The following is a 25,095-nucleotide window of genomic DNA, read 5'->3' on the forward strand; positions in this document are numbered from 1 at the left end:
CTCAAGGCTCATTTTTCTACTTGTGAAAAGATAATAGACGCTATTGGATGTTATTTCTATGCCCATGTTGTTAATAAGACTTTGGAGTTTGTGATATAAACTTTAGGAAAAGATCGGAAAATTTATTAAGTATGTATAAGAAGTTAAAAGATTAGGACTTTTTAATCTGTGATACTGGATTTAAACACCGTGTTATTGACATTCTCAAGATTCAGTGTATTAAGTGGAGAATAGTAAAATAGGCTTGACTAAGATAACTTTCCATCTGAAAGATTTCATGTTGTTTTTAAGAGTGGACTTGTACGCTGGGCCAAGCAAATAGAAAATGGTGTTTATTTGATTAATGGACAAGTTAAAGATGAAGATTGTGACCTATTAGAAGGACAGGTGAGTTCAGAGAGAATCATCTTATTTATGAAATAAGTTTCTAAGGAAAAACAACCTTATCTTTAGTCCTTGTCTTCATTAAAACAGGTTTCATTTACTCATTTCTGGAATCTTTCATTTTTCATTTATTTATTTTGATGTAGGGTTTCTATGTAGCCTTGGCTGTCCTAGATCTCACTATATAGACCAAACTGACCTTAAATGCACAAAGATCCGCCTGCCTCTGTCCCCCAAGTGCTGGGACTGAAGGTGAGCACTACCATTCTGGGCTCCAGGGGCTTATAAAATAAAAGGCAAATGTTTTTCTCAGAAAGTGATAGGAAGAGGCTATTTCTGGTGTAACTGAGGTACTGAATCCTGGAATTAGGAATGTCATCTGCATCTAAAGCCTACCTACTCTCCAAATTGTAAAAGCTTATTCAAAACTATCTTGTGTTCTGCCATCTGTAGTTCTATGTGGAAGGCTCCATAAGGGTTTCTCAAATACCTTTGACCTGAATAAAGAGAAGCTTAGGTCATCTCTCTTGTAAAGCAGAGATCTGCAAACTGGAAAAAAGCCACGTAGTAAATGCTTTAGGTTTTAGAAGACATGTTGTAATTCAACTGTTCATCTCTCCTGTTGTCCCACTAAAGTCATCACAGATGGTTGCTGTGGGACAATAGTCTGTACCCTGTCACTTATATTGTGTTGTTCTAATAAAACACTGATTGGCCAGTAGTCAGAAAGGAAGTATAGGCAGGACAACCAGGCAGGAAGTAGAGGTGGGGTGACAAGGATAGGAGAATTCTGGGAAGAGAAAAGAGTCAGTCTGCAGTTGTCACAGATGAAGCTACATACAGAGCAAGCAAGATGAGAATGCCTCACTGATACAAGGTACCAAGCCATGTGGCTAATAGAGACAAGAATAATAGGCTAATTTAAGATGTAAGAATTAGTTAATAAGAGGCCTGAGCTAATAGGCCAACCAGTTTATAATTAATGTAAGCCTCTGTGTGTTTCTTTGGGACTGAACAACTGTGGGACCAGGCAGAATAGAAACCTCAGTCAATAGATGGTCATATAAATGAATGATCTTGATGGTTCCAGAAAATGCTCATTTACAGAGTAAGGTGACAATGTAAATTTGACCTACAGAAAATAATTTACTGAACTCAAATCTGAAAGAATTAAAGTAGGGAATAATTTTAAGAGACTAATTGGTTAATTTGGAGTATATAATTCAGTGTGACTTTACAAAAGCAAAATTAAAGTAATTAAGATTGTATTTTCTTCTTGGTATTTAGAAAAAGTAAAATAATTCCTAAATTATCCTTTATTTTTTGTATATAACCTTAACAGTCTGGCTTTTATATTTTTTAGAAAAAATCTAGAGGAAATACTCAAGCAACTGCTCATTCTTTTGATGTCCGAGTGCTAACACAGTTGGTAAATATTTTTAAATCCACTTATTTAAAAATAAGTAATTTCAGCTAACATAATGAAAAATTAGGAATATAATTGTATTAATTAAAAAATATAGCAAGATATGAAACTATATAAAGCATTCAGTTATAAGAAGGTTACTCCCAAGAAGCATTGCTCTGATTTAACCATTTTGAGCCTTTTGTCTCAAGGCTATTAAAGTATTTCCATGTAAATAACAGTTTTAAAAGCATGTGTACATATGTATTTAAATATTTTGAGCTGTTGATTTTATTATTAAACTTAGAATTCTTAGAAACTTTTAAAAGAAGATGTGTGTTGATATATGGAGAATTGTCATGTACTTAATTTGAGGTATGTATTCATCTTATACTCTAATTTCATAAAAAAAAAAAAAAATTTCCAAAGGGGTCTGGTGTAATGGCTCGGTGTTTCAGAGCATTTATTGTCCTTGCCGAGATTATGGGTTTGATTCCCAGCACCCACATTGTGGCTCACAACCGTCCGTAACTCCAGTTCCAGGGAATCCAGTTACCTCCTCTGACCTCCAAGTACACTATATAAACACATGGTGCACAGATATACATGTAGGCAAAACATTCATACACATAAAATAAATCTAAAAAATCTCTAGAGTAGTAATTAGCAAGTTTCATTTTTTTCTTTATATTTTAAAATTACACATCTATATGGAAATTCAATATTTTTTAAAATGGGGTCTATTGAAGAAACCAATCAAATAAAAAATCACTTAAATTAAAACTACTAGTTACTTCTAAATGCTGTCCATTTTAATATCGCCTCATGCTATCCCGAAGAACAGACCATGATTATAGGAAGTATAAGAAATTTCATTTCAATATTATTCTAGAGTTTGAAACTCAGAAATAGTACCAAAATTTTCAGTTTTTTAACTAAGAGGGAGTAGAGGTAATTTGGTTCATAAAGATTCTTTCCTATTTTTCTCTGTGTTTAACTATAAAGCATTGCTAAGTTTGGCGTTGGATTTAAGCTTCTCACCCTAGTTTCCAGTATTTTTTCATAGTACTTAGCAGTACTTTTTTTTTTTTTTTTGTCTTGTATTTTTAGTGGACTTACCTTTTAGGGGTGAGGGATTTGAGATGGGGTTTCTCTGTTTAGCCCTGACTGTCGTGGAACTTGTTCTATAGACCAGGCCAGCCTCAAACTCACTGAGATCTGCCTGCCCCTGTCTCAGAAATGCTGGGATTAAAGGCGTGTGCCACCACCGCCCAACATAAATTACATTTTTAGAACTGGTTTTTGATGTTACTGGTGCTATTTTTTTTAATTTGTTTTTTATGTATTCTTTGAGAATTTCATGCAGTGTATTTTGATCATGTTCTTTCCCTACCCCAACGCTTTCCAGATCTGTTCCCTCACAAATTCACAATTTTTCTCTCTCCTACAAGTTTAAAATAGCCAGGTATGGTGGCACATGCATTTAGTCCCAAAGCTCAGGAGGCAGAGGCAGGCAGGTCTATGAGTTCAAGGCCAGCCTGATCTACAAAGTGAGTTCTAGGACAGCCAGAACTACACAAAGAAATCTTGTCTCAAGAAACCAAAAAAGTGTAAAGTTGCAAGCAAACAAGCATATAAACAAAATCCATGGCGTCTCAGACTGGAGAGGTGGCTCAGGAGTTAGGAGCACTGGCTGCTCTTACAGCAGATCAAGATCAAAAGTTCAATTCCCAGCACCAATGTGGAGGTTCACAACTATCTGGTAACTCTAGTTCTAGGGAATTCAACACCCTCTCCAAGGGCACCAGGCTCCCATGTGGTGCACAAACATATGCAAGCAAAACACCCACACACATATAATTAAATAAATCTTCATGGCGTCGGCCATCTGAGCATGGACCGTATTGTGGAGTGTGTTTGATATACCCAGTGTTGTTCCACTGAATAAAACTGATTTTTCCTCTTCCAGCACCTATCAATTGCAAATAGCTTTTTGGCTAGAGGTGGGACTTGTGCTCACTTCCTCTGCACTATACTGGTGTTTTGTTCGACCTGAGTGTGTTCAGATCGTATGCATGCGATCACAGCCTCTTTGAATTCATATGTGCTTCTGCCTTGTGCTATTTATGCTACTGGAGGAGAAAAATAATCATAAATCTCGTGCTGTAAATCCCATGCTCTGCAATAATGACTTGCTTACAAGATGTGCTCACTTGTTCGGCCACTTTTTTAGAAAATTGGTTTTAAGACTTCCTTCATGATATGGAACCATACCTATTACCATTAATGAGGCCAGGAACCTGAGACTAGATAGGTCATTGGCCCTAGGGGACAACCTACTACAGTTATTCTGCTAAGTCAACACAGCAACAAAATGACTCCTAATAACATATGTCTATACCCTCATTAGAAGAGCTTCTCCCAGTAGATGGCATTTAACTCAGAGACCTGCAGTTGTACAGTGTTGAGAGAGCAAGAGACTTTGGAGCACTCAGCCCTTAAATAAGGTGTCTTTGTCACACCCTCACAAGGCTCAGATCTCCACAGAGGAGGCTGTGCCAAGACTGTAAGACCCACAGGTAGATGACTTCAAGGATAGACATTTGAATTCAAGAGACTGGGACTGATGGACCGATACTGATGTTGTAATCCTGATTATTTTCTTTCCATCATGATCATAGGCCTTCAGAAGTACTTTCAGTGCTATCATGCTCTCCTTGTTTTGGCAGTTAAGCCAATCAGATTTAAACTGTCTGAACTGGGGTGGGTTGATGGCACTCGATGTTCTCGCAGAGGACCCAGGGTTAGTTCCCAGCATCCACATGGCAGTTCACAACCATCCATCTATAAGTAGTTCCAGAGGATCTGACACCCACTTCTGGCTTCTTCAGTATTGCACATACATGTACACAGGTATATGTTCTAGGCAAAACATTTATTTGCATAAAATAATAATAAACATTGAAATGAGTGGAGCATCTGAAAAACAAGTAGTGAGTACTGTGTACCCTGGAGACAATGGGGCGTGAAATGAAAGCAGCCATGTCATCCCTTTGAAACATAATAGCATTTTCTGGTGACACTCTAGATGATGTTAGGGTCTTACCTGAGGAAAGCGTGGCAATAAATGTGTCTATGCGTTGGTTAGAATTTACCATGTTTATGTGTCCTAGTTTGTTACTTTTGTGGCTTTCCTGTATTCCATGCCTTGTATCTCCTACTGCAGCATGCCTTCTGTATGCAGCTTTTTATCTTCATAATACTTTCCTACAGAATCTACAAATAATGGATTTTAGGGCATATATTAAGTACTAGTATTTTAAATATTCATGTTAGCGAGAAAACATTAAGATGTAGTTGGTTTTCTTTCTATGTTAAGAATGCCCAGAAAATGTGTCATTTATAAAGAGACATATGAAGAACTTCTTTTAATCGCTTATGGAGAATATTTTCAAGTGTGTAGACAAGAAATCCTTCCTCTTCTACAAAATGCCCACATACTGGTTAAATGTTTCCTGTAATGAATCATGTTTGGACTGTTAGGACTAATAATGGACTACAATTTTGTCTTTCAGCCCCTGAGTTCAGACCACAGATCCACAGCCACGGTCCAGATCTGCAGTGGCTCTGTAAACCTCCGGGGGGATGTGAAATGTCGGGCTTTCATCCACAGCAACAGACCCAAGGTTAAAGATGCCGTGCAGGTAAAAGAGTAGCTGGCGTGAAAACAATGGAAACAACTTAACACAATATTAAACCCTAGAAGTTTGCTTTCTTTTTATCTTAATTTTATGATTATTAATTTGGTTTCAATTAATGAAGTTCTAATCGCTTTCAAGATTTTTATGTGTAGACTGTCTATATGGGTTTAATAAGTATTCCACTTGTATGTCAGTACCTTTGAAATAATTTCTTTTGAGGGGAGTCCAATTTCTTAATAGAAGTATTCACAGAAAGACTTCTTAGGTAGTGTTTCAGAGTCCAAAAAAAAAAAAAAATGGTGACCAGCATTTATATCATAATACATTTTCTGATTTAGAATATTGGAAAATTTTGTTTAGATGCAAACTTTAATTTAGTATTTAAATGTGGTTACATAGCTGTATAATTAAGCTACATCTGTGTTATAGTAACAGTTATACAGTTATGCTGAGTGTGTGAGAAGAACGAGCAGAATGGTGTGCCAGTTATTGAGTGGACATTGTTGGCCCCAAAAGCAAACTATGAGGATTTGTTTTGTAATGAAATAATTCAACTTGGACGTATTTTATTTCTTACTGTGTCTTTTTTCCCATAGGCAGTGAAGAGAGACATTTTGAACACAGTTGCTGATCGCTGTGAAATACTTTTTGAGGACCTGCTTTTGAATGAAACTCCAAAAAAAAAAAGTATGACTCTAAGTACTTTTTCTGTGTTTGTTCTGTTTCATACAGTAAGATAATCAAGATTTATCATGTATGTCATCTTCTATAGCATGTTTTATAATAGTAAGTTATTTTTTTACTTTTATTGCTGAGTAAAATCTTTTCAGTTCTCCCTCCTCCACCACTGTTTTGAACATTTCTGTTAGCAAAGCTATCAACATTTAGCAGTTCCAAGGAAGACTGTTTTAATGTTCTGCATCCTTTCCTCCTCCTTTTAAAAATGAGTCCTTTGAGCATCTCTTTCAATGTGTTCACTCCCTCTATCACCCCTCCCGGTCCTCCTTACCCACCAGATTTGTTCTTTTTTGTTGTTGTTGTTTTTTTTTTTTTTAAATACACCAGGCATTGTTTGTGCTGCCCCCGTATCTTTGGATGTCTTGTCTTACACTGGAGCATGCTTAATCCTCTAGGGGCCACACCTTTGAGAAGACTGACTTTGCTCTCAGCAGCTATTCAATTGCAACAGCCCCTTAACTCGCTTCCCTTCTCTGTGCTGCAGTTACATGGCTTGAGTTTGTGCTGGCCTTGTGCATGCTGTCACAGTCGCTCTGTGTCCATCTGTGCATTTGTCCTGCAGTGTCCGGAAAGCACTGTTTCTTAATAGTCATCTACCATCTCTGCTCTTACAGTCTTTCTGCCCCTCTTCTGCAATAATCCCAGAGCCTTGGGCAGGGTTGTGTGTGATACAGATGCCTCACTTAGGCCTGAGCGTTCTGCAATCTCTCATCTCTGTACCACAACTGGTTGTGGGTCTCTGTGTTAATTGCCATTTACTACAAAAGAGACTCCTCTGGTGAGGGTTGGGAGATACACTAATCTATGGGTATAACAGTAAGTCAGTAGGGGTTGGTTTAATGTGATGCCCATTCAACAGCATAGAGAGTCATCTAGGGCCTCTGTCCTAGCCAGCCAGAGGTTCTTGGCCCTGCCAACAGTGCCAGGTGTGAGTTCCAAACTGGAGTAAGCTTGAAGTCCAGTCTGAAACTGGTTGGTTCTCCACATGACTTCAGTGCCTTTGGCACTAGTCGACGTGTCTTACCAAGCCAGTTGTCACTGTAGCTAGCAGGGTTCACAGCGGAGTAAGAGCGATTTCTTTTTCATGGAGTAGCATGCAAACCACTTCTAGTACTCTTATCTGGCCTGCAAGAATGAGGCTATCAGATGAGCACCTGCTTGATTTCTTCATGTTCTAGCTCTCAGCAGTAGGGTCTGACAGTGAGGTCGTGGTGAGCAAACAAGAACACTGGCAAAAGCCTATACTGTTTAGGGATTTCTGGGATGTTCCTCGCCAGTAACTCCAAAAGACTCAACCCATTCTTAGCACCAGACTTTTTATTTGTAGAGGCACCATTGCCCAAACTTTTTATATATGAGCATGTAAATACTTTAGGAAGCATCTACAGTATTGGGTTATCATAAGTCTTTTGTATTAGTTATCCCTTCCTATCTTCCCTCTTTTTCCCCCTTCCATTCCTGCCCCATATAACACTTTCTATTCCATTATTTCCCTTTGATTCTTTATATAGCTGCATTCTGTCTCCACTCGCAGAGAGGATTTTTTAAATAATTGCCTCTGATTGAGCTATTTTTGCCAGAGTGGACAGTGTCAGCAGTTTGACTTTAAGATTTCGTTGGTGTTGTAGGTTTCAAGTCACCATAGGTGTACTCAAATATTAACTTATTAGTGTTTGCTGTATAGTGGATTTTCTGAGGTACTGTTTATACGCTGTTATGTTTTATATTTCTTAGCTATTTCTCTAGCAGACTTGATTAGGTTCCAGATGGCTGGATTCCATCTCTGGGGAAATATAAGCAGTTTATGTTTTATATCTTAGTGATTTGTATTAAAATAGTTTTGTACTCAAAACATATATTAAATATGCTTTTGAAACGATACCTTTTTGTCTCCATTCCTTCTTTTCTGCTAGTGGATGAATTTCTGATTCTAAATGTTTTGTTTTGATTTTCTTCTTTAATGAGTACTTATATGCATTGCAATTAGTTCTTTGACACTCAGTTTTTGTAACATTCTTTAATTGGGCAAACATAGACTCCAAATTTGATGTGTGTTTAAGATTTTACTGTCGGTTATCCATGAATATTATAACCATTTTCAAATTTTTGACTATCAAGTATGTTTGGTTCAAAAAATACCATCATCCTAATTTTGCATGCTGTGGTACAAACTGCAGTTATGTAATTCTAACAGTAGGAGGCAGTGTGGTCAAAGAGTAAAATTATTCTTCCAGTTCTACACAAATGAGATCATACACTGAAAGTGGAAGAATCATGTAGTTTATGTCACCGAATTTCCCATGACACGTAAGGAATACTTTAGCATCTTCTGTTTGTAATTATATAAAGTAATCCTAGTTTCTTGAAGAGGAAGTGTAGGTTGCAAATAGAATGACCCCAATTTTCTGCTTGATCTTTACATTGATAACTTTTTAATCATATCTGATGCAGACAACGTGATTACTAATTACAAAAGTGTCTACTTCTGTATTAGTTTGTTAGAGCCACATTTTGAGCTAACCAGCAGTTATATTTATGTAACTAGTAACTTCTTTTAGAGGTGTATAGTCTAGTTTGCAAGTATCCAAAGAAATGTGAAACATGGTTTCTGGGGAGATGGCTCGCCAAGTAAAGTGTTTGCTCCCAAGCACGAGGACCTGAGTTCAATCCCAAGAACAAAGCCAGATGTTGTGGCATGGGCTTCTATTCAGCGTTGGGGAGGCAAAGTTGGGGAAGGCTCTTGCATTGACCTCAAACATTGATAAATGAAGAAAAAGTTAGCAATTAAATTTACAGTACTTGCAAGGCTAAAACAAGAAAGGCAGCAAAAATCTATAAGGGAGTTACAAAATTGAGTGTTCCATCGTAGTACACAATGGGTCTTATGATGATATGTAATTAGCAACATCTCTACATTAAAGGCAAGGAGGGTTGTATGTTTCATAGGTATATTATCTAGGTCCTTTTGAAGAAGCAAGGGAAATTGAGGAAAGAAAGAACTCGATAAAAGCAGCTTCATCAACTAGAAAGTTCAAAATCATTGTCATTTCAAACAGATGTTTTTATGTTTTTTGAAGTAAATATTTATTAATACCAATAGCCGATATCTAAATATTGATATGTAATATTCTTTTTAGATTATGAACTTCCTCACCGAGTTTTTGTTCCCCTTCCTGGATCTGCTATAAGGTTATGTGATTATAAATTTGGTGATGAATCGGCTGAAGAAATCAGAGACCATTTTTCAGAGATGTTAGATCATGAGATTCAAATAGAAGACTTGGAAATTGCAGAGGAAGTAAACACAGGTAATTAAAATCTGCTTAGACCTCATCTAAATTCACCATGCCTTCCTGTTTTCTTAAAGCTAATTCTGATACTTCAAATAATTTGTTTGTTTGTTTTTTGAGACAGGGTTTCTCTGTAGCTTTGGAACCTGTCCTGGAACTCACTCTATACTCCATTCTGGCCTTGAACTCATAGAGAGATCCGCCTGCCTCTGCCTCCCAGTGGTGGAATTAAAGGCTTGCGCCACCACCGCCTGGCAATACTTCAAATTATTAACACACACATATGACAGATCTCTACACATAAAAACATACAATGAGTATTTTCTTTGGAAACTACCCAAATACATCAAGTGTTATTTGAGTCTAGCAAGTGAATCTTCATGAGACAAATTTAGCTTTCAATGTGTGGAAGTATGTAGCTTTCAGGAATTAATTTCAACATGAGAAAAGTTTTTCTTAGCTGTTTTAGAAAATTTTCCCTGTTTAATTTGTCATTTTTTTTTATGTCCTTGTTGTATGAGTGATGTGGGAGTGTCATATATCAATCTGTTGATTTCATTGGTTAATTAAATAAATAAACTGCTTGCCCTGATAGGTTAAAACATAGGTGGGAGGAGTAAACAGGAGGAAGAGGAAGTGAGGTAAGACTCCTCAGACAGACCCAAAAGCTCTGCTCTCTAGAGCAGAGATGCCATGCTCAGCTGTCCCAGACAACAGCCCTCTGCGCAACCAGGAAGGGAGTCTAGTAGCTGGCGGAGCAGGAAGTGAAGAGAGCTAGCGGAGGACCGCTTTTTTAAAGGGAGAGAGAGACCACGCCCCAATGGGCTGGTATCTCAGCAGCTATTGGTTGGAGGGGCGGAAGGACCTCCCGCAACATATGAGGGGGACGCTAAAGTACGATGGGCAGCTGAAGAAATCATATAAAGATGGCTTGGATAGAGCATAGACTTGATACTGTCCTGTTGTGTAGCCCAGAGATTCCGCTAGCCTTTGCTCATTTGACCTGACCTTTGGGAGGTTTTATTTGATTTGCCTTTTAGTTTTATTTTCAATAAGTATAAGATATAAAAATGTATATGTAAAGAAATGTCCAAATACATGTTTCTAAATATTATGTAATAAAATTATTTGTAAACAGTAGGTACTGAGTTAAAAACAGCTTATTTTAGAAGTTTGTGGTTTGGGAGAAAGTGTCTGTGTTACTTTTGAATATGAATGTTTATTAAATATGAATAATAATTTTAAAAATTCCTTTTCTAACTTCTTATTCAATTCTGTTTCATTAATTCCCAGTCCCCATCAGGGGAGAGTATAAGGTTCATTTTGGTAAAGGCATGTGGCGTTTAAGAAGGCAAAAAATAAAGAAGTCTTTAAAAAGTAAAATTTTTAAAACAGAAAGTATATTGGAGCAGAGGACTCCATGCTATTACAGCTACCCAAGAGGCTAAAATATGAAATGATAGGCTCTCTTGAGCCTAGGAATTTGGGGCTACCTAGTCTGTGTAAATTTTCCAGAGAGAGAGACATTTTTTTCCCCCAAGAAATGATCTGGTAAAACCGAGAATGTCGAATGTTTAGTGTTAGTATGATGTTTTACTTCATCTCTGTTGCTGCAATTAAATACTCTGACAGAAAACAACTTAGCAGTAAGGGGAGTTTATATTAGCTTATAGTTTATAGTTGGTCATCGTGACAGGAGTTGGTCCTGTCACCTTCATAGGCAAGAGCAGAGTAATGTTTGCATGTGTGCTTAGTCTCAACTAGCCTTCTCTACTTTGTAATTCAAGGCTCCATACCAGGAGAGGGCACCTTCAGCCTGGTCTTCCCACATCAGCTCAGGCAGTCTAGACAGTCACAGACATGCCTACAGACCCACTTGATCCAAACAGTCCCTTACTGTAACTCTCTTCCCTTGTGAGGCTACATTGTGTCACATTGACAGCAGAACTCTCATGGGGAGAAGGAAGATTTTGTTGTGTTCACTTCCTGGTTTTAGTGCCTAAAGATGTTTCTTGAGCCATTCTGTTAACCGTAACCTAAATTAGTGGTCCCCAACCTTTCTAGTGCTGTGACCTTTAATACAGTCCTCTTGTTGTGGTGACCCCAACCATAACATTATTCTGTTGCTTCTTCATAACTATAGTTTTGCTACTGTTATAAATTGTAACTATTTGATGTGCAAGGTGTCTGATATGCTCCCACAGGGTGAGAATTGCTGGGTCCTAAATGAATCTCGGAAATGGTAGGGTATCAGTAGAGTTTCTGTAATTCATCTCTTTTCTTTTTAATATATAGATCTGTATCCCAAGAAAATGACTACACAGATTCTATTCTTTATTCTGGGTAGCAGTCAGCCTTCCTGTAACTAAACTTTGTTCAAAAATATGAATCCATAAAACACATACATTGCTTCTTGGCTGTATTCATGCTTCAAATTTCTAAATTTAATGTTCTAAATATTTTAGAGCCAAATAGTTCCACACACTTTATTCTCTTTGGTATAGTTTCTGAACAATTTTTTTTTATTTTTAGTTTTTAATTGAAAATAAAAAATTTCCGCCTCCTCCCAGCCTCCCATTTCCCTCCCCCTCCTCCCACCCTTCTTCCCCTCCCCCCACTCCTCTCCCCCTCCCTCTCCAGTCTGAAGAGCAGTCAGGGTTCCCTGCTCTGTGGAAAGTCCAAAGTCCTCCCCACTCCATCCAGGTCTAGGAAGGTGAACATCCAAACTGGCTAGGCTCCCACAAAGCCAGAACATGAAGTAGGATCAAAACCCAGTGCCATTGTCCTTGGCTTCTCAGCAGCCCTCATTGTCCACCATATTCAGAGAGTCCGGTTTTATCCCATGCTTTTTCAGTCTCAGTCCAGCTGGCCTTGGTGAGCTCCCAATAGATCAGCCCCACTGTCTCCGTGGGTGGGTGCACCCCTTGTGGTCCTGACTTCTTTGCTCATGTTCTCCCTCCTTCTGCTCCTCATTGGCTGAACAATATTTTTTTGTTTTGTTTTGTTTTCCTTTCTAACTATTTTCCTTCTTCTAGATTAGGAATTTCTAACCTGTAATGACTAAAACTCTTAAAGTCGAAATTGACTCAGAAGGCCTATAAACCTCTTGAAAATATTTGTGTATTTGCTAGGAAACATCTTGTATCTTTCAACAGGTTAGTGATTTAAAGAAATAAAATTTCTTTATCATAATACAAATTACATTTGTTTATTACCATTACCAAATAGTATTTACTAGATCATCCTAAGAATTAATTACCAGAATGAGTGGAATTGTATACCCATCATCACCAATATATTGGGTTAATGCTTTAACTTCAAGTTCTTTAGATTATGACTGTATTTGGGGATATTTAAAAGCTGATTTTGTTAAATGATATCATTAGCATAGGCCCTAATCAAATTGTGCCAGCATCCTTAGGACAAGAGGACATTGACACATATAAAGGGGTACAAGAAAAGATTATACAGCAAGTAAGGGCCAGCGAGGACAAAGGAAAACAGCAGCTCTCTGCGAGCCGAGGAGGGTGTATTCAGAAGACATCAAAAGTACTCATACCTTGATATTCAGCTTCTAGCGCCAGGATGAGAAAACAAGATTTCTGTTGTCGAAACCAAACCAAACAAAACAATATCCTCTACTCTGATTTAAAAGATAGACTGATGTCAGAGAATATAGTAAGATCCTCAGAGTACCTAGGGACTACTTAAGAATAATGATCCGAATGCTAGGGTCTACAGTTACTTGATTGGTGATTCAATAAGAAAAAAAAAATGTTTTCCCCAGGCATGGTGGAAGATTTCAGTGCTAGTCCCTAAGTTCTAGCACGCAGGAGGCTGAGGCAGGGAATTGCCAGCCTGAACTAGGCAGGGAGTTCCAGGCCAGCCTGGACTTCTCAGGTAGAACAGTAACAACAATTGCAAACATAGGCAATATGTATTGTAAGTAGTGATCTACAAGGCTTTTCTTTTTCTGTCTTTAAACTGTATTTTCTTTCCTGAGAGCCAGTACTCTGAGTAGACTGAACTCGGTTCCTAAAGTTCTGTCTTCTTCTCTTTAGCAAGTGTATTGTACAACAGGGGTCAGCACAGTCAGTGGTCATCTATCCTTCCTGTCAGATGGTCAGTCTCGACTCGAGGGTGCTGGTATTTTTCTCCTTACCATGCCCTCCGTGGGTGAGGGTGTGCAAACACCAAGGCCACTGAGTCTTGTCTTCCTCCTGAGCCTGCCCGTCTAGATGACAAAAATAAGACCTTGGTTTCAGTTCCTACTCCTTCAGGGTGGGAAGAGACATCCAGTTACAGTGTTCTCATATTCTCCCCCATTATTGCCTTTAGTTTTCACTTCTCAGGCACACATCTGTCTTACAGATTGCCATGTAATACAGTAGATAATACCAACTTTATTAAAAGCCCGATAATTTTGACTACATCTCATTTTTGCAAATAAATGACTGTTAGACTTGGCATTGGTGGCGCATGCTTTTATTTATTTTATTTTTTGTTTTTTCGAGACAGGGTTTCTCTGTGGCTTTGGACCCTGTCCTGGAACTAGCTCTGTAGACCAGGCTGGTCTCAAACTCACAGAGATTCGCCTGCCTCTGCCTCCCCCCCGAGTGCTGGGATTAAAGGCGTGTGCCACAATCGCCCAGGTACAGGCAGGTGGATCCTTATAAGTTCAAGGCCAGCCTGGTCTACAGAGCTAGTTCCAGGATAGCCACAGTGACTACACAGAGAAACCCTGTTTTGAGAAAAAACAAGAAAAAAAGAAATGAAATAACTTTTAGACCTCAAAACAATACACTTTATTTATCATCAGAATTAAGTGCTTGCCCCGTGGGCCATATTTTATCTTTTGTTTTAGCATTGCTTATATCATGTTAAATATTAATATCATAATCCAAGGAATATAAAGTATCTTAAATATTCATGATAAAATTGTACGTATAATCCCTCTTTAAAAATCGAGTAGTCCTAGGTAGCATGTAAATAGTAATTCATATATCTGCTTTTGTAGGCTTTAACTTTTATAAGTGTAGTTTGGGAATTTAGAGTTTTTTTTTTGTTGCTGTTGTTGTTGGAGGGTTTTTTTTTTTTGGTTTTGATTTTGCATTTTTTCTGTTTTTGGTTTTTCGAGACAGGGTTTCTCTGTGTAGCTCTGGCTGTCCTGGGAGTCACTTTGTAGCCCAGGCTGGAGTCACACCCGCCTCTGCCTCCCGAGTGCTGAGATTAAAGGCATTAGCCACCAGTCCCAGTTGGGAATGTAGTTTTATACCTCACTGCATTTTGATTTTCTTCCTGTTTCCTTTTTCTTACTCTGGCAGTGTAAGGTGAAGACGATGTCTTGATTGCTTTTCTGTGGTTGTGATAAAATTCCTGGCAAGCAAGTAAAGGGAGCCAGGACTTCCTGTGCTCACCCTTCAGGACTGCAGTCTGTCCTGGAGGGAGTCACAGTGGCAGGAGTTTGAGAGTTGAGGTCACATGGTGTCTACAGTCGGGAAGCAGAGAACAAAGAATGCTGACGCTCTGCGAGCTCTCTACTTCTGCAGTCCAGGATACAAGCTCAGGGGATAGCGCCACCCACATTTACAGTAGGTCTTTCCATCCTAGGTAACCGAATTGAGGTCATTCCTCATGTGTGCTTGGAGGTTCGTCTCCTAGCATTCTAGGTGGACCAGCAATGCTTACCGTCCCAGATGGGTTACCTGAATGTTATTTATTACAGTAACAAAGGGAACACAAGAGGAGTTTGAAAGTTGGGTGTGGATACTCAGATATAGAATATGTACTATAGAAACTACACTGATAGGAAACAATGACTTTTCTAGAAATGCATATTTTTCTCTGTAATGAGTAATAAGTAATGCACTGGCAGTATTACCATTCAATGTAAAACCCTTTGAGACATATAAATTATAATCAAGCTAAGAATTTATTATTATGTATTGATTGCCTATAGTATATTGAACATTAGGATTCTAAAGATAGAATGTAGTAGTACTTCTCAAGAATCTTGCAGCACAGCAGAATGTATGAACACCTAGACTGTTGTGAAGATGATTAGGTCTGTAGTAGAAAAGTGGACAGATTAGCAGGTACATAGCAGATGCGCTCTCTCTGTGTGGGACTCAGGGACATTTCTTGACTTTAAGCTGATATTGAATGAAGAATGAAATAGAAGTGATCAGGCGTTTTAGGAGCTGAACACTGGTCTGAGGTAGCCAAGAATAAAAATTATTATCTAGAATTACATCAGCTTTGCCTCACTGAGATTTGTTGAATTGGAAGGGCTAATTTAGTAACTGTATAGTTTTAATAAAAAATATGTTCTTTACTGTTTGGGGATAGGGTAACAAAACTACAAGTTTCATGCATATATTAAGGGTTTTAAGCTAAATTTCCTATTTGTTTGGGGCTATATTCAATTTCTCATTCTTTTATTTTATTTACCTAAAGACATTGAGTGTGTAGTTTTAGCTTATCTTTTAGATGCATAATGCAAGCTGTGGTGTGATTTGACTTGAGTCTAGGCCTGCCACTTACAGACCTGTCTAAGGCCTTCCTAGACCCAGATTCCTTTGGGAATATTTTCTAAAAAGTAATACATATAAATGGAGGGTGGTAGGATACTTTATCAAATAATTTCCTCTGCATATTAATAAAAACATGAATATTAAATTGTGAACATAATATTTTATAATATACTTGGATTTCCAGAAGCATCTGAAATCAGGGTTTCTATAAACAATGTGAAAATAGGTTCACATTCAGAAGTGGAAGTGAGTTATGTATTTAGGGATATTAAGCTTTCTAAATATCTGGTGTTATTCCTAAGTTTTGGAAATTATATGTTTGACTGTTACTGTATGGTTTATAGTGTAGTTGTCAAGTAGTTGCTATGTTTAAAAATAGATGTTTTGCCAAGTAAGTGTCTTCAGGTAACATACTTTTAAATGACCTAAGGGGTAAAAGACAAATTGTTTGTCAGAATGACTCACTAATGGTGAAGGATAACCATGGTTTTAGAATTTCTTGGATGTGTTAGTCACATCATAGACATTAACTTAATAATTCAGATGTACTTTATTATCAGATAAAAATAAGTTGAAGACACACCTTTAAAATTTGCTGAAACTCTTCTTTGTCAGTTCTGTCCTGGCACTGGAGCCAGTTTTTCTTTGTTACTAAATATCCATTACTTATTATTTTCCGTGGCTGAATCCAGGGCCTTGTGCATGGTAGGCAAGTTTCCGACTACTGAGCTATCGCCCCGTACTTGGTCTTCGGAGACATGACTTGTTATGTGGTTTAGGCAGGCCTTGAACTCCTTCTTACTCCCACGCATACTCACATGCCTGAGAAGCATTAATAATTTAAAGGAAAAATAAACAATCCTGGTTACTTATTGTGGTGCTAAAAATGAAATTCAGGGCCTTTTGCATGGCAGAAAGTCACACTGCCGTTTAGCTGTATCTGAAATGCCTGGCCCTCCCTTTTAAAGCATGATCTGTTTTCTTCAAATTTGCTATCTTTCTGTCTCAGCCTCCTGAGTACTGAAATATCAGGTGTGTGGCAGCACCACACCCAACTAATGGTGTGTATTTATGGATAAATTGTTGACTGTAGGGAACTCATCTATTGAAAAAGTTCAGTTACTGGGTGGCTGGCAAGATGGATCAGCTGGTAATGGCACTTGCTGTTGATACTGATAGGAAAATAATGAAGTACATAAAAGCCTCCCCCCTCACAGTTTTTCTTTCCATTTTGATACCACAGATCCCTATTAAATACATTTATGTGCCATCCTTATGTGTCTATGCTTGTATATGGGATATATACATAAAGACCTTTTTAAATTGACACAGGGTATTTAAAAAATATAAGCAGATACTTCAGTATGTCCTATTTTATGTTTCTTCTCTCTCTCTTTCACACACACACACACACACACACACACACACACACTGCTGTACTCTGTTGTTGGTAATGAAGGGATCGACTTGAGATAGTTCTTTTGAGCATAGTTCTCTAGAATTCTGTAGCACTGTACTGTGCCACCACTTCTGGGGGATGGTGTGAGTCTGGCCAGGCTCTTCCAGGACTCTCCGTTTCTGCCACAGCCTGCACAATGCTGCTTTCTTTTGATTTACATATGGTGATTTTCCTGTCAGATCTTGTTTTCATAGGATTCTTTAGCACCTTGGAAGGAGAAACAAAAGCCACTAGCCTGTATGATCTCTAAAGATGTTACAAGGTCAAACAATTTCAGTTAGTGTTAAGTAAATTTAGATAGGCAAATGTATATAAACAATTGCCGGCATAATGAAGGGAAAACTTATATTTGGGCTGGGAAGATGGCTCAGTAAAAGTCTGACTATCAGAGGTCCATTCAGGAACCCTCAGACCCCACATGTCTACCTTGGCACGTGTGCACCTCTACCCATGCCCACAACATACCTCTCTCTCTCTCTCTCTCTCTCACACACACACACACACACACTCACGAATACAACTTTTAAAAATTATTTTCTACCATTTAAAAAACAAGATGAAAAACAATTTACAAACCTTAGGTCGACTACCTAGAATCCTCAGCTTCACGCTTTCCCTACTAGGGTTTGTAAAATGTGATGCAGTACTTGCCTTCCTTAACTTTCAGAGGTTTGTAAGGTAGAATTTCTAGTCATATTTGCCTGGTGTATGTCAAATTTCAGAGATTAAAAGTCAATAATCTCTTTCTGCATTAGGCCAAATAGAAAACCTTTTACATAATATAGTCCAACTAGGTTCTTACTTTCTTTCTGTAATCCAATTTTAGTTTGAGAACTGAATAGATACAGGAGTCATTCACATCAGTGTAGGTCACGTGTTCTGGTGATCTCTATCCTGTGAAATTTAGCCCACCTACATTCAGTAAAGAACAGATTCATGTCATGTAAAAGATGAACAGGGATTAGGAAAGATGACTCTGGTTAAGAGCACTTGCTGCTCTTATGAAGGATCTCGATTCAGTTCTAGAGCACAGACCTCCATGTGGGCAAACACCAATGCACGTAACAATAAAATGAAACAGTTTTTACAGTGAAAATCCAGATCTTTAAAAAAAATAGGCAAGTGGAAGGAAAGTGCTGTTGATTGTGTATTTTCTTTATTATATTACTTAAAATGGCGGTTCTGGATTCATGTAGGCTTATGCTGATTTCTTGCAGCTTGTATGACTTCGTCTGTGAGGAGCGAAGCGCCACTGCCTGACACAGGAGAAGAACAGCCACAGCAGCCAAATGAAACTCCAATTGCATCGAAGATTCAGCAAAACATAGGTATTTGTTTTTTCATAACCTTGAAAAATGAATTGCTTTTGAGTTTTCTTTTTGTCCTAAAATTAATTTCATTTAAGCAAAGTGTTAGATTACGGCAGTACTTACTGAGTGTGACGGAAGTGGCAATAGCTACACCATAGATGTGCATTACAATGACGGAGAAGCACCACAACCGGGTCTGTGTGTCGGTGTGACCTAAGTGTGACACAACTGACCTATTGGTATGTGTGTGTAAGTGTGTGTCTCTGTACTTCTGTCGACGCATACGCACATATATTTACAGGAGCTTTCTAAAATACGTGTTCTGTTTTCTCTTAGTGTGCATGTGTCAGAGATACTTTGTCCAGTCCTTATGAACTAGTTTTTCAGCTTACTACCGTATTTTCCTCTAAGAGTTCTCTAAGTTTTCGTATGTACATATTGGTACATGTTTGCAGTATGTGCATATATGTGTACGTCTGTGGTGTGTAGTGTCTGTAGGTCCATCTGTTACCCGCATTGCAGAGCCTGAGGATCAGCTGAGCCATTCTTTCGCTCATTCCGCTTGCATTGTTTTGTGTTTGTTTCACTTCTAGGTGCAATTGCAGCAATTGCAGTTGCAGTCCTCGCTGCGGGCATCTCCTTCCATTACTTCAGTGATTAGGGTGAGGCACCAAGAGCTTCCTGATCACCCGGAACACACTGATCAACAGCTATGAAAACTAAAGATGCAAATGCCCCACCTGCATTTAAGCTCTGCTACGAGAATGTCTATTAGATGTGTTTCTGACTTACATGACATCACCAGCTGCCTCGTTTCCCCTGCTTTTGTTATCGGGCCCAGGTTTTCAAAAGTAAACTATGCATCTAAATGGAGTTGCATGTAACAAATCACTATTATTTATCTTCAGAAGAGTCAAAACGTGAGCTATTTTAGAATTTAGTCCTACTGAATGACATCGCACATTGATCAAAATATGCAAACTATGAGCAGTCAGTATCGACCGCAGTTGATATATCATCAGGAATTGTCTCTAAGTTCATCCTAGAGGACATTTCCAACATGCCCTCAGATGCAACAGCTTATGGACGTGGTTTAAGTTTGAGGCCATGAATGCCATCTTAAGCATACAAATGGACAGTGGTTTCCTGGATGTCAGGCGCTAGTAGCAGCACAGCAGTATGCTGCTTGCCTCACACCAAAAACAGAGAAGTGTGAATCGCAGATGCTGTCCTAGGTAGGCAGTTAATGTTCTGTAGCTCTCACCCTGTAGTTCAGTGCAGATCTGGCAGAAACAAACTAGTAGCCCTCCTAACTTAGACCCTAGACGCCCATAAATTATGATCAAGCAGTATTTTATTAGTTCATGATTTTAAGTCATGGAGTACAAGATACACTGAATCAGAATGAGAATTAACTATAGGAAAAAACAGTCATTGATGTTGTTTCTCCCAAGTGCACAACAACAACGCAGAGAACAAAGGATAGAGCCATAGATGTGGATGAGAGCCTGGTAGTGCTCCTTAGGATAAACTAAAGGAAAAACACACACACACATACTCATTAAAGTCGTTTCTCCCAAGTCCACAACAATGATGTAGAGAACAAAGGATAGAGCCATAGATGTGGATGAGAGCCTGGTAGTGCTCCTTAGGATAAACTAAAGGAAAAACACACACACACATACTCATTAAAGTCGTTTCTCCCAAGTCCACAACAATGATGTAGAGAACAAAGGATAGAGCCGTAGATGTAGACGAGAGCCAGGCAGTGCTCCTCAGAGTGAGGACAAACTTCAGGCAGGTCGGTAGTAGCAGACACAGCGGAAGAGATCAGTGGAGTGGAAGGGAGAGCCGCAGGAAGGAGGTGAGAAGGAAGGGGTGATGCTCTAGGAGAACCAGGGGGGGAGAATGGAAGAGAGGAGCACTTGAGATGGCAGGGTTCCCCACACGTGTTAGCAAAACACTTATAAATTCAAGAAACAATATAGCTTAAACACATTTAAAAAAAATCAAATCCATGATTTGATCCAAATAGTGAACCACAAGATACAAAGCAAGGTTTTTAAGAAACCAAAGGGACATAAAGCTCCTGGGCAGAGGCAAGTCAGTCTCATACAGAGTAGACCCCCAGTAGCAGCAGTGTACACAAGAAAGCAGGAAATGCCTTCAGACTTGAGTGGAACTATAAAAACCAGTGCAAAGCAGAACTCAGAACCAACAGACCTTCGTTAAAGAAACTGAAACGGGATGGTCTTCAATGAGGAAAATTACCCCAAAAGCAAGGTCTGAAATGAAGTGTTGATTAACAAAGTGATCAATATTGTAAATTTAAAATGTTGTTTATATAAAGCAATCATAACGAAGTATTTATAGAAATTGTAAACTTGTAAAACTGAATAAATATTGTTATGCAATCTTGTTGTGGAATTTTCAAATAAGGATATAACGGGAAATATGGTTCAGAAGAAAGGAGGGTGGTTAGAAGCAAAGTGCTCTGAGTGCCTGGTGCCAAGTTAATGTTAAGGTAGATAATTTCACTGTGTGTTACTCTCAAGGGTACCTTCTCAAAAAAGAGGCAGGCGGTGAAACAGCCCAATGAAAAGGAGATTAGGAGAAACACAGTACAAATAAAGGAAGAGATTAGAGGGGGATGAGTATGGTAAGTAATAATAGCTCTGCATGTTTCACACACACCAGGGCCTGGGCTGTTTCCCATCACAAAACAAAAGACAAGTGAGACCCTGGTTCAAAATAAACTAAGTAGACAAAGTATTTAGATCAAATAGACAAAATTATATTTGTTAAATGCAGATGCTAAATAGATCTGTCCAGTAGTAGTGAATAGTAAACAAATTATGACGTCTTTTTGTCAACACCTGCCTCAGTCTTTTACCCCTCTTTTAAAGGCAGTACTACTATTCAGAATCTTAACCACACGTTGAAAGCATATGTGGTGAGGGAAGACTTCCTAGATTATTGTATGGGACTCATATAGCTTACTAAACGAGGATAGCCAGAGAAAAGAAAACCACAGGCTAATAAGACACATGAAAGTGAGAGGCACCATTCGAGTTAACTCAGCACTATATTAAGAAGATACATTAAATACCAAGAGCATGAAGATGCTTATAACTTTCTGTTCGTCATCCTTTAGAAAAGTGAGATCAAGACACAAAGAAACCCCAAGACATTTAAAGAACATGTGGCTAGATAAATGAAAAGATTTATCTGCCTAAGAGACTAAGGCCATAGCCAGTACCATTTTATGTCCACTAGGTTGTGAAACTAAGATATCTCCATGTCTAATGAAAATGGTGTGATGAGAGACACGTCACACTGTAGGTGTTCAGGAAGCCATTCGGCCTTGTAGAGTTAAGTAATTGCATTCTCTACATACATACCTTAGGTAAACTCTTGCATAGATACATCTGTAAGAAAATGTGCAATGTTTATGACCATAATCCAAATGTTAATGAAGAGTAAATTTTAGAGGATGTGATTTTATTTAGCAGGGAGAATGGCCTCCATGCAAACACAAAGGTAGAACTGAAAAGCCCGCCTTCATGGCTCATACTGTAATTTCAGCACTGGAGGTTGAGCCAGAAAGGAAGATTTCAAGTTCAATGACAGGCTGGGCTGCAAAGTGAGACTCTGTCTCAAATGGATGAAATTAACTTTATTTAGAAATGATTAGGCAAATGCCAAAGACTACTGTAGTGTCATACTATTTGTAAAGTTAAGCAAATTTAAACTGTATTATGTGTATTTGTGGTGAAATTTTTTTCAAGGTACAAAAGTTGAGGGTGGTGACAGAACAGGAAAACAAGGTGTAACAAATACATTGGAAACATTATTGCCATGTTTGTTTCCTAAGTAAGGTGTCCAGATGCTCATTTTATTTACTTTATGGCCAGCAAGACATTACTTTTGTTTCCTGTTGCTGACAGACTGTCCCCACTTATGTCATAGCTTTTTCTCACAGTTCTCTGAATGGACAGAAGTCACTTGAGTTCTCTACCTGGCGGTGTGAAAACTTCCGTTATCTAGAGGCTAGACTGGGCTTGAAACATATAAGATCGTTCTTGCACGTGGTTGACAATTGATAGTAGGTCTTAACTGGGAATCCAACAATTACATCTCAGTTCTGTGTGTGGTTTGCACCTGACTTCGAGTTCTTCCATCATAAGGGCTGTGTTTCTTCATATTTTATGATGCATAGGGTGACTTCGAGTTCTCCCATCATAATGGCTGAGTGTCTTTAATGATGCTTAGGGTCAAAGAAGTAATACAAGCACAAACATTTCAACAAAATAGAGACTTGAGTCCTCAAACCCTGGCTTGGAAATTCCTAAAGATGATTTCTGCTACATGTGCTGGTCAACCTAACTTTCAGGATAAGCCTAAATCAAAAGATAAGGGGAAGAAAAAGAATATTCAGAAGGGGAATATGATGTATACAGTTATCACAGTTTGCCTTTTAATCTCTTGCTTGCTGTCCTCTGCTGTGCTCCTTCTGTAGACCATAAAATGTTTCTTCCCTTTACCTAAGCCCTAAGGTCCCCTAGCTATCAGTAGTTCATCACATTCTGACCAACACAGCGGGGATTAACTCAAGCTCTATGACAAGCTCATAAGCTTGGTCGATTCTTAGTTTAGGGATTTGTCTAAATATAGATTAGCTTCTGCACAACATATGCCCAGGAAATTGTTCTTGACCTCTGATTTTAGCCCATTGAGCAAATATATTGGGAAAAATCGATAAGCTATTAAAGGTATATTAATGTTAATAGGTTATGATTTATTTGTTGTTAAGGATAAGCAATAAAAGAGAAGTGACTGGTTTGTCTTTGCTTTCACCATTTTGGAAGCACTTTTGCATTCATTGTCTCAATGATTTTTAAGTAATACTCGTAAGTGGGGGGGGGGGCTTACTGATAGGACTGATAGGACCCTAACCTGATGAGTGTAATTGAAGCATTGCTCATATTATGAAGAGGAAACATTTGAGTAATGTGCTAGATAGTTTCTGTGTCAACTTGACACGTTAGGGTCCTCTGAGAAGTTGACCATCAACCTTAGGTGGAAAAAATGCCTCCATATGATTCACCTGTAGGCAAGCCTTTTGCTTCTCAACTGTGGTGCTATCATCGGGCACATGGTCCTGGGGGTGTATAAGGAAGCATACTGAGCAAGCAGGTAAGCAGCACTCCTGCATGGCCTCAGCATCACTTTCGACCTGCATGTTCCTGCCTTAAGTTTCTGCCCCCACTTCTTGATTATGGACTATAAGCTGTAAGATGAAATAAACTTTTTTCTCCCCCAAGTTGCTTTTGGTCATGGTGTTTTATCACAGCAATAAAAACTCTAAGACAGCTCTTTCCCATCTTGCAAGATGGCGGGTGAAAAAGGTGAGAAACCTGATACAAAAGAGAAGAAACCTGCAGCCAAGAAGGCTGGCGGTGATGCCCCTGCCGCTGGTGCAGCCAAAAAGGGCGACCCTAAGGCTAAAAAGCTCAAGAAATGGAAGCCCCATTGCAGCCGAAATCCAGTCCTTGTTAGAGGAATTGGCAGGTATTCCCGATCTGCTATGTATTCCAGAAAGGCCATGTACAAAAGGAAATACACAGCTGCGAAAAACAAGGTTGAAAAGAAGAAAAAAAAGGAAAAGGTCCTTGCCACTGTCACAAAACCAGTTGGTGGTGACAAGAATGGTGGTACCCGGGTGGTCAAGCTTCGAAAAATGCCCAGGTATTATCCTACCGAAGATGTGCCTCGGAAGCTGCTGAGCCATGGCAAAAAGCCCTTCAGTCAGCACGTGAGACGCCTGCGTGCCAGCATCACTCCTGGGACTGTCCTCATCATCCTTACCGGGCGCCACAGGGGCAAGAGAGTGGTTTTCCTGAAGCAACTGGGCAGTGGTTTACTGCTTGTGACAGGACCTCTTGCCCTCAACAGAGTTCCTATGAGAAGAACACATCAGAAGTTTGTCATCGCCACCTCTACAAAAGTTGATATCAGCACAGTTAAAATCCCCAAACACCTGACTGATGCTTACTTCAAGAAAAAGCAGCTTTTTCTTGCCCAGGCATCAGGAGGGTGAGATCTTTGACACAGAGAAGGAGAAATATGAGATTACAGAGCAGCGCAAGGCTGATCAGAAAGCGGTGGACTCGCAGATTCTGCCAAAGATCAAAGCTTTTCCTCAGCTACAGGGCTACCTGCGCTCTCAGTTCTGTCTGACGAACGGGATGTATCCTCACAAACTGGTTTTCTAA

General features: G+C 38.9%; 1 protein-coding gene and 1 pseudogene across 6 annotated transcripts in view; both read left to right on the forward strand.

The window, feature by feature from the left end:
- Positions 1-21,234, forward strand: part of Odr4 (odr-4 GPCR localization factor homolog) — a 34,330-nt gene extending 13,096 nt beyond the window's left edge. For all 6 annotated transcript variants that reach the window (XM_050162930.1, XM_050162929.1, XM_050162931.1 and 3 more), the window contains 7 exons: positions 292-387; positions 1,748-1,813; positions 5,365-5,493; positions 6,087-6,177; positions 9,366-9,536; positions 18,728-18,838; positions 19,414-21,234. In XM_050162930.1, coding sequence (XP_050018887.1) covers positions 292-387; positions 1,748-1,813; positions 5,365-5,493; positions 6,087-6,177; positions 9,366-9,536; positions 18,728-18,838; positions 19,414-19,481 — 732 coding nt within the window. In that variant the 3' untranslated portion in view covers positions 19,482-21,234. The remainder of the gene's footprint in view (positions 1-291; positions 388-1,747; positions 1,814-5,364; positions 5,494-6,086; positions 6,178-9,365; positions 9,537-18,727; positions 18,839-19,413) is intronic.
- Positions 21,235-24,197: 2,963 nt separating this feature from the next.
- Positions 24,198-25,095, forward strand: LOC126514201 (60S ribosomal protein L6-like; annotated as a pseudogene).

The sequence above is a fragment of the Alexandromys fortis genome, unplaced genomic scaffold (assembly GCF_014885135.2).
Source record: "Alexandromys fortis isolate MF-2015 unplaced genomic scaffold, M_Fortis_MF-2015_v1.1 scaffold_126, whole genome shotgun sequence".
In the NCBI taxonomy this organism is placed as follows: domain Eukaryota; kingdom Metazoa; phylum Chordata; class Mammalia; order Rodentia; family Cricetidae; genus Alexandromys; species Alexandromys fortis.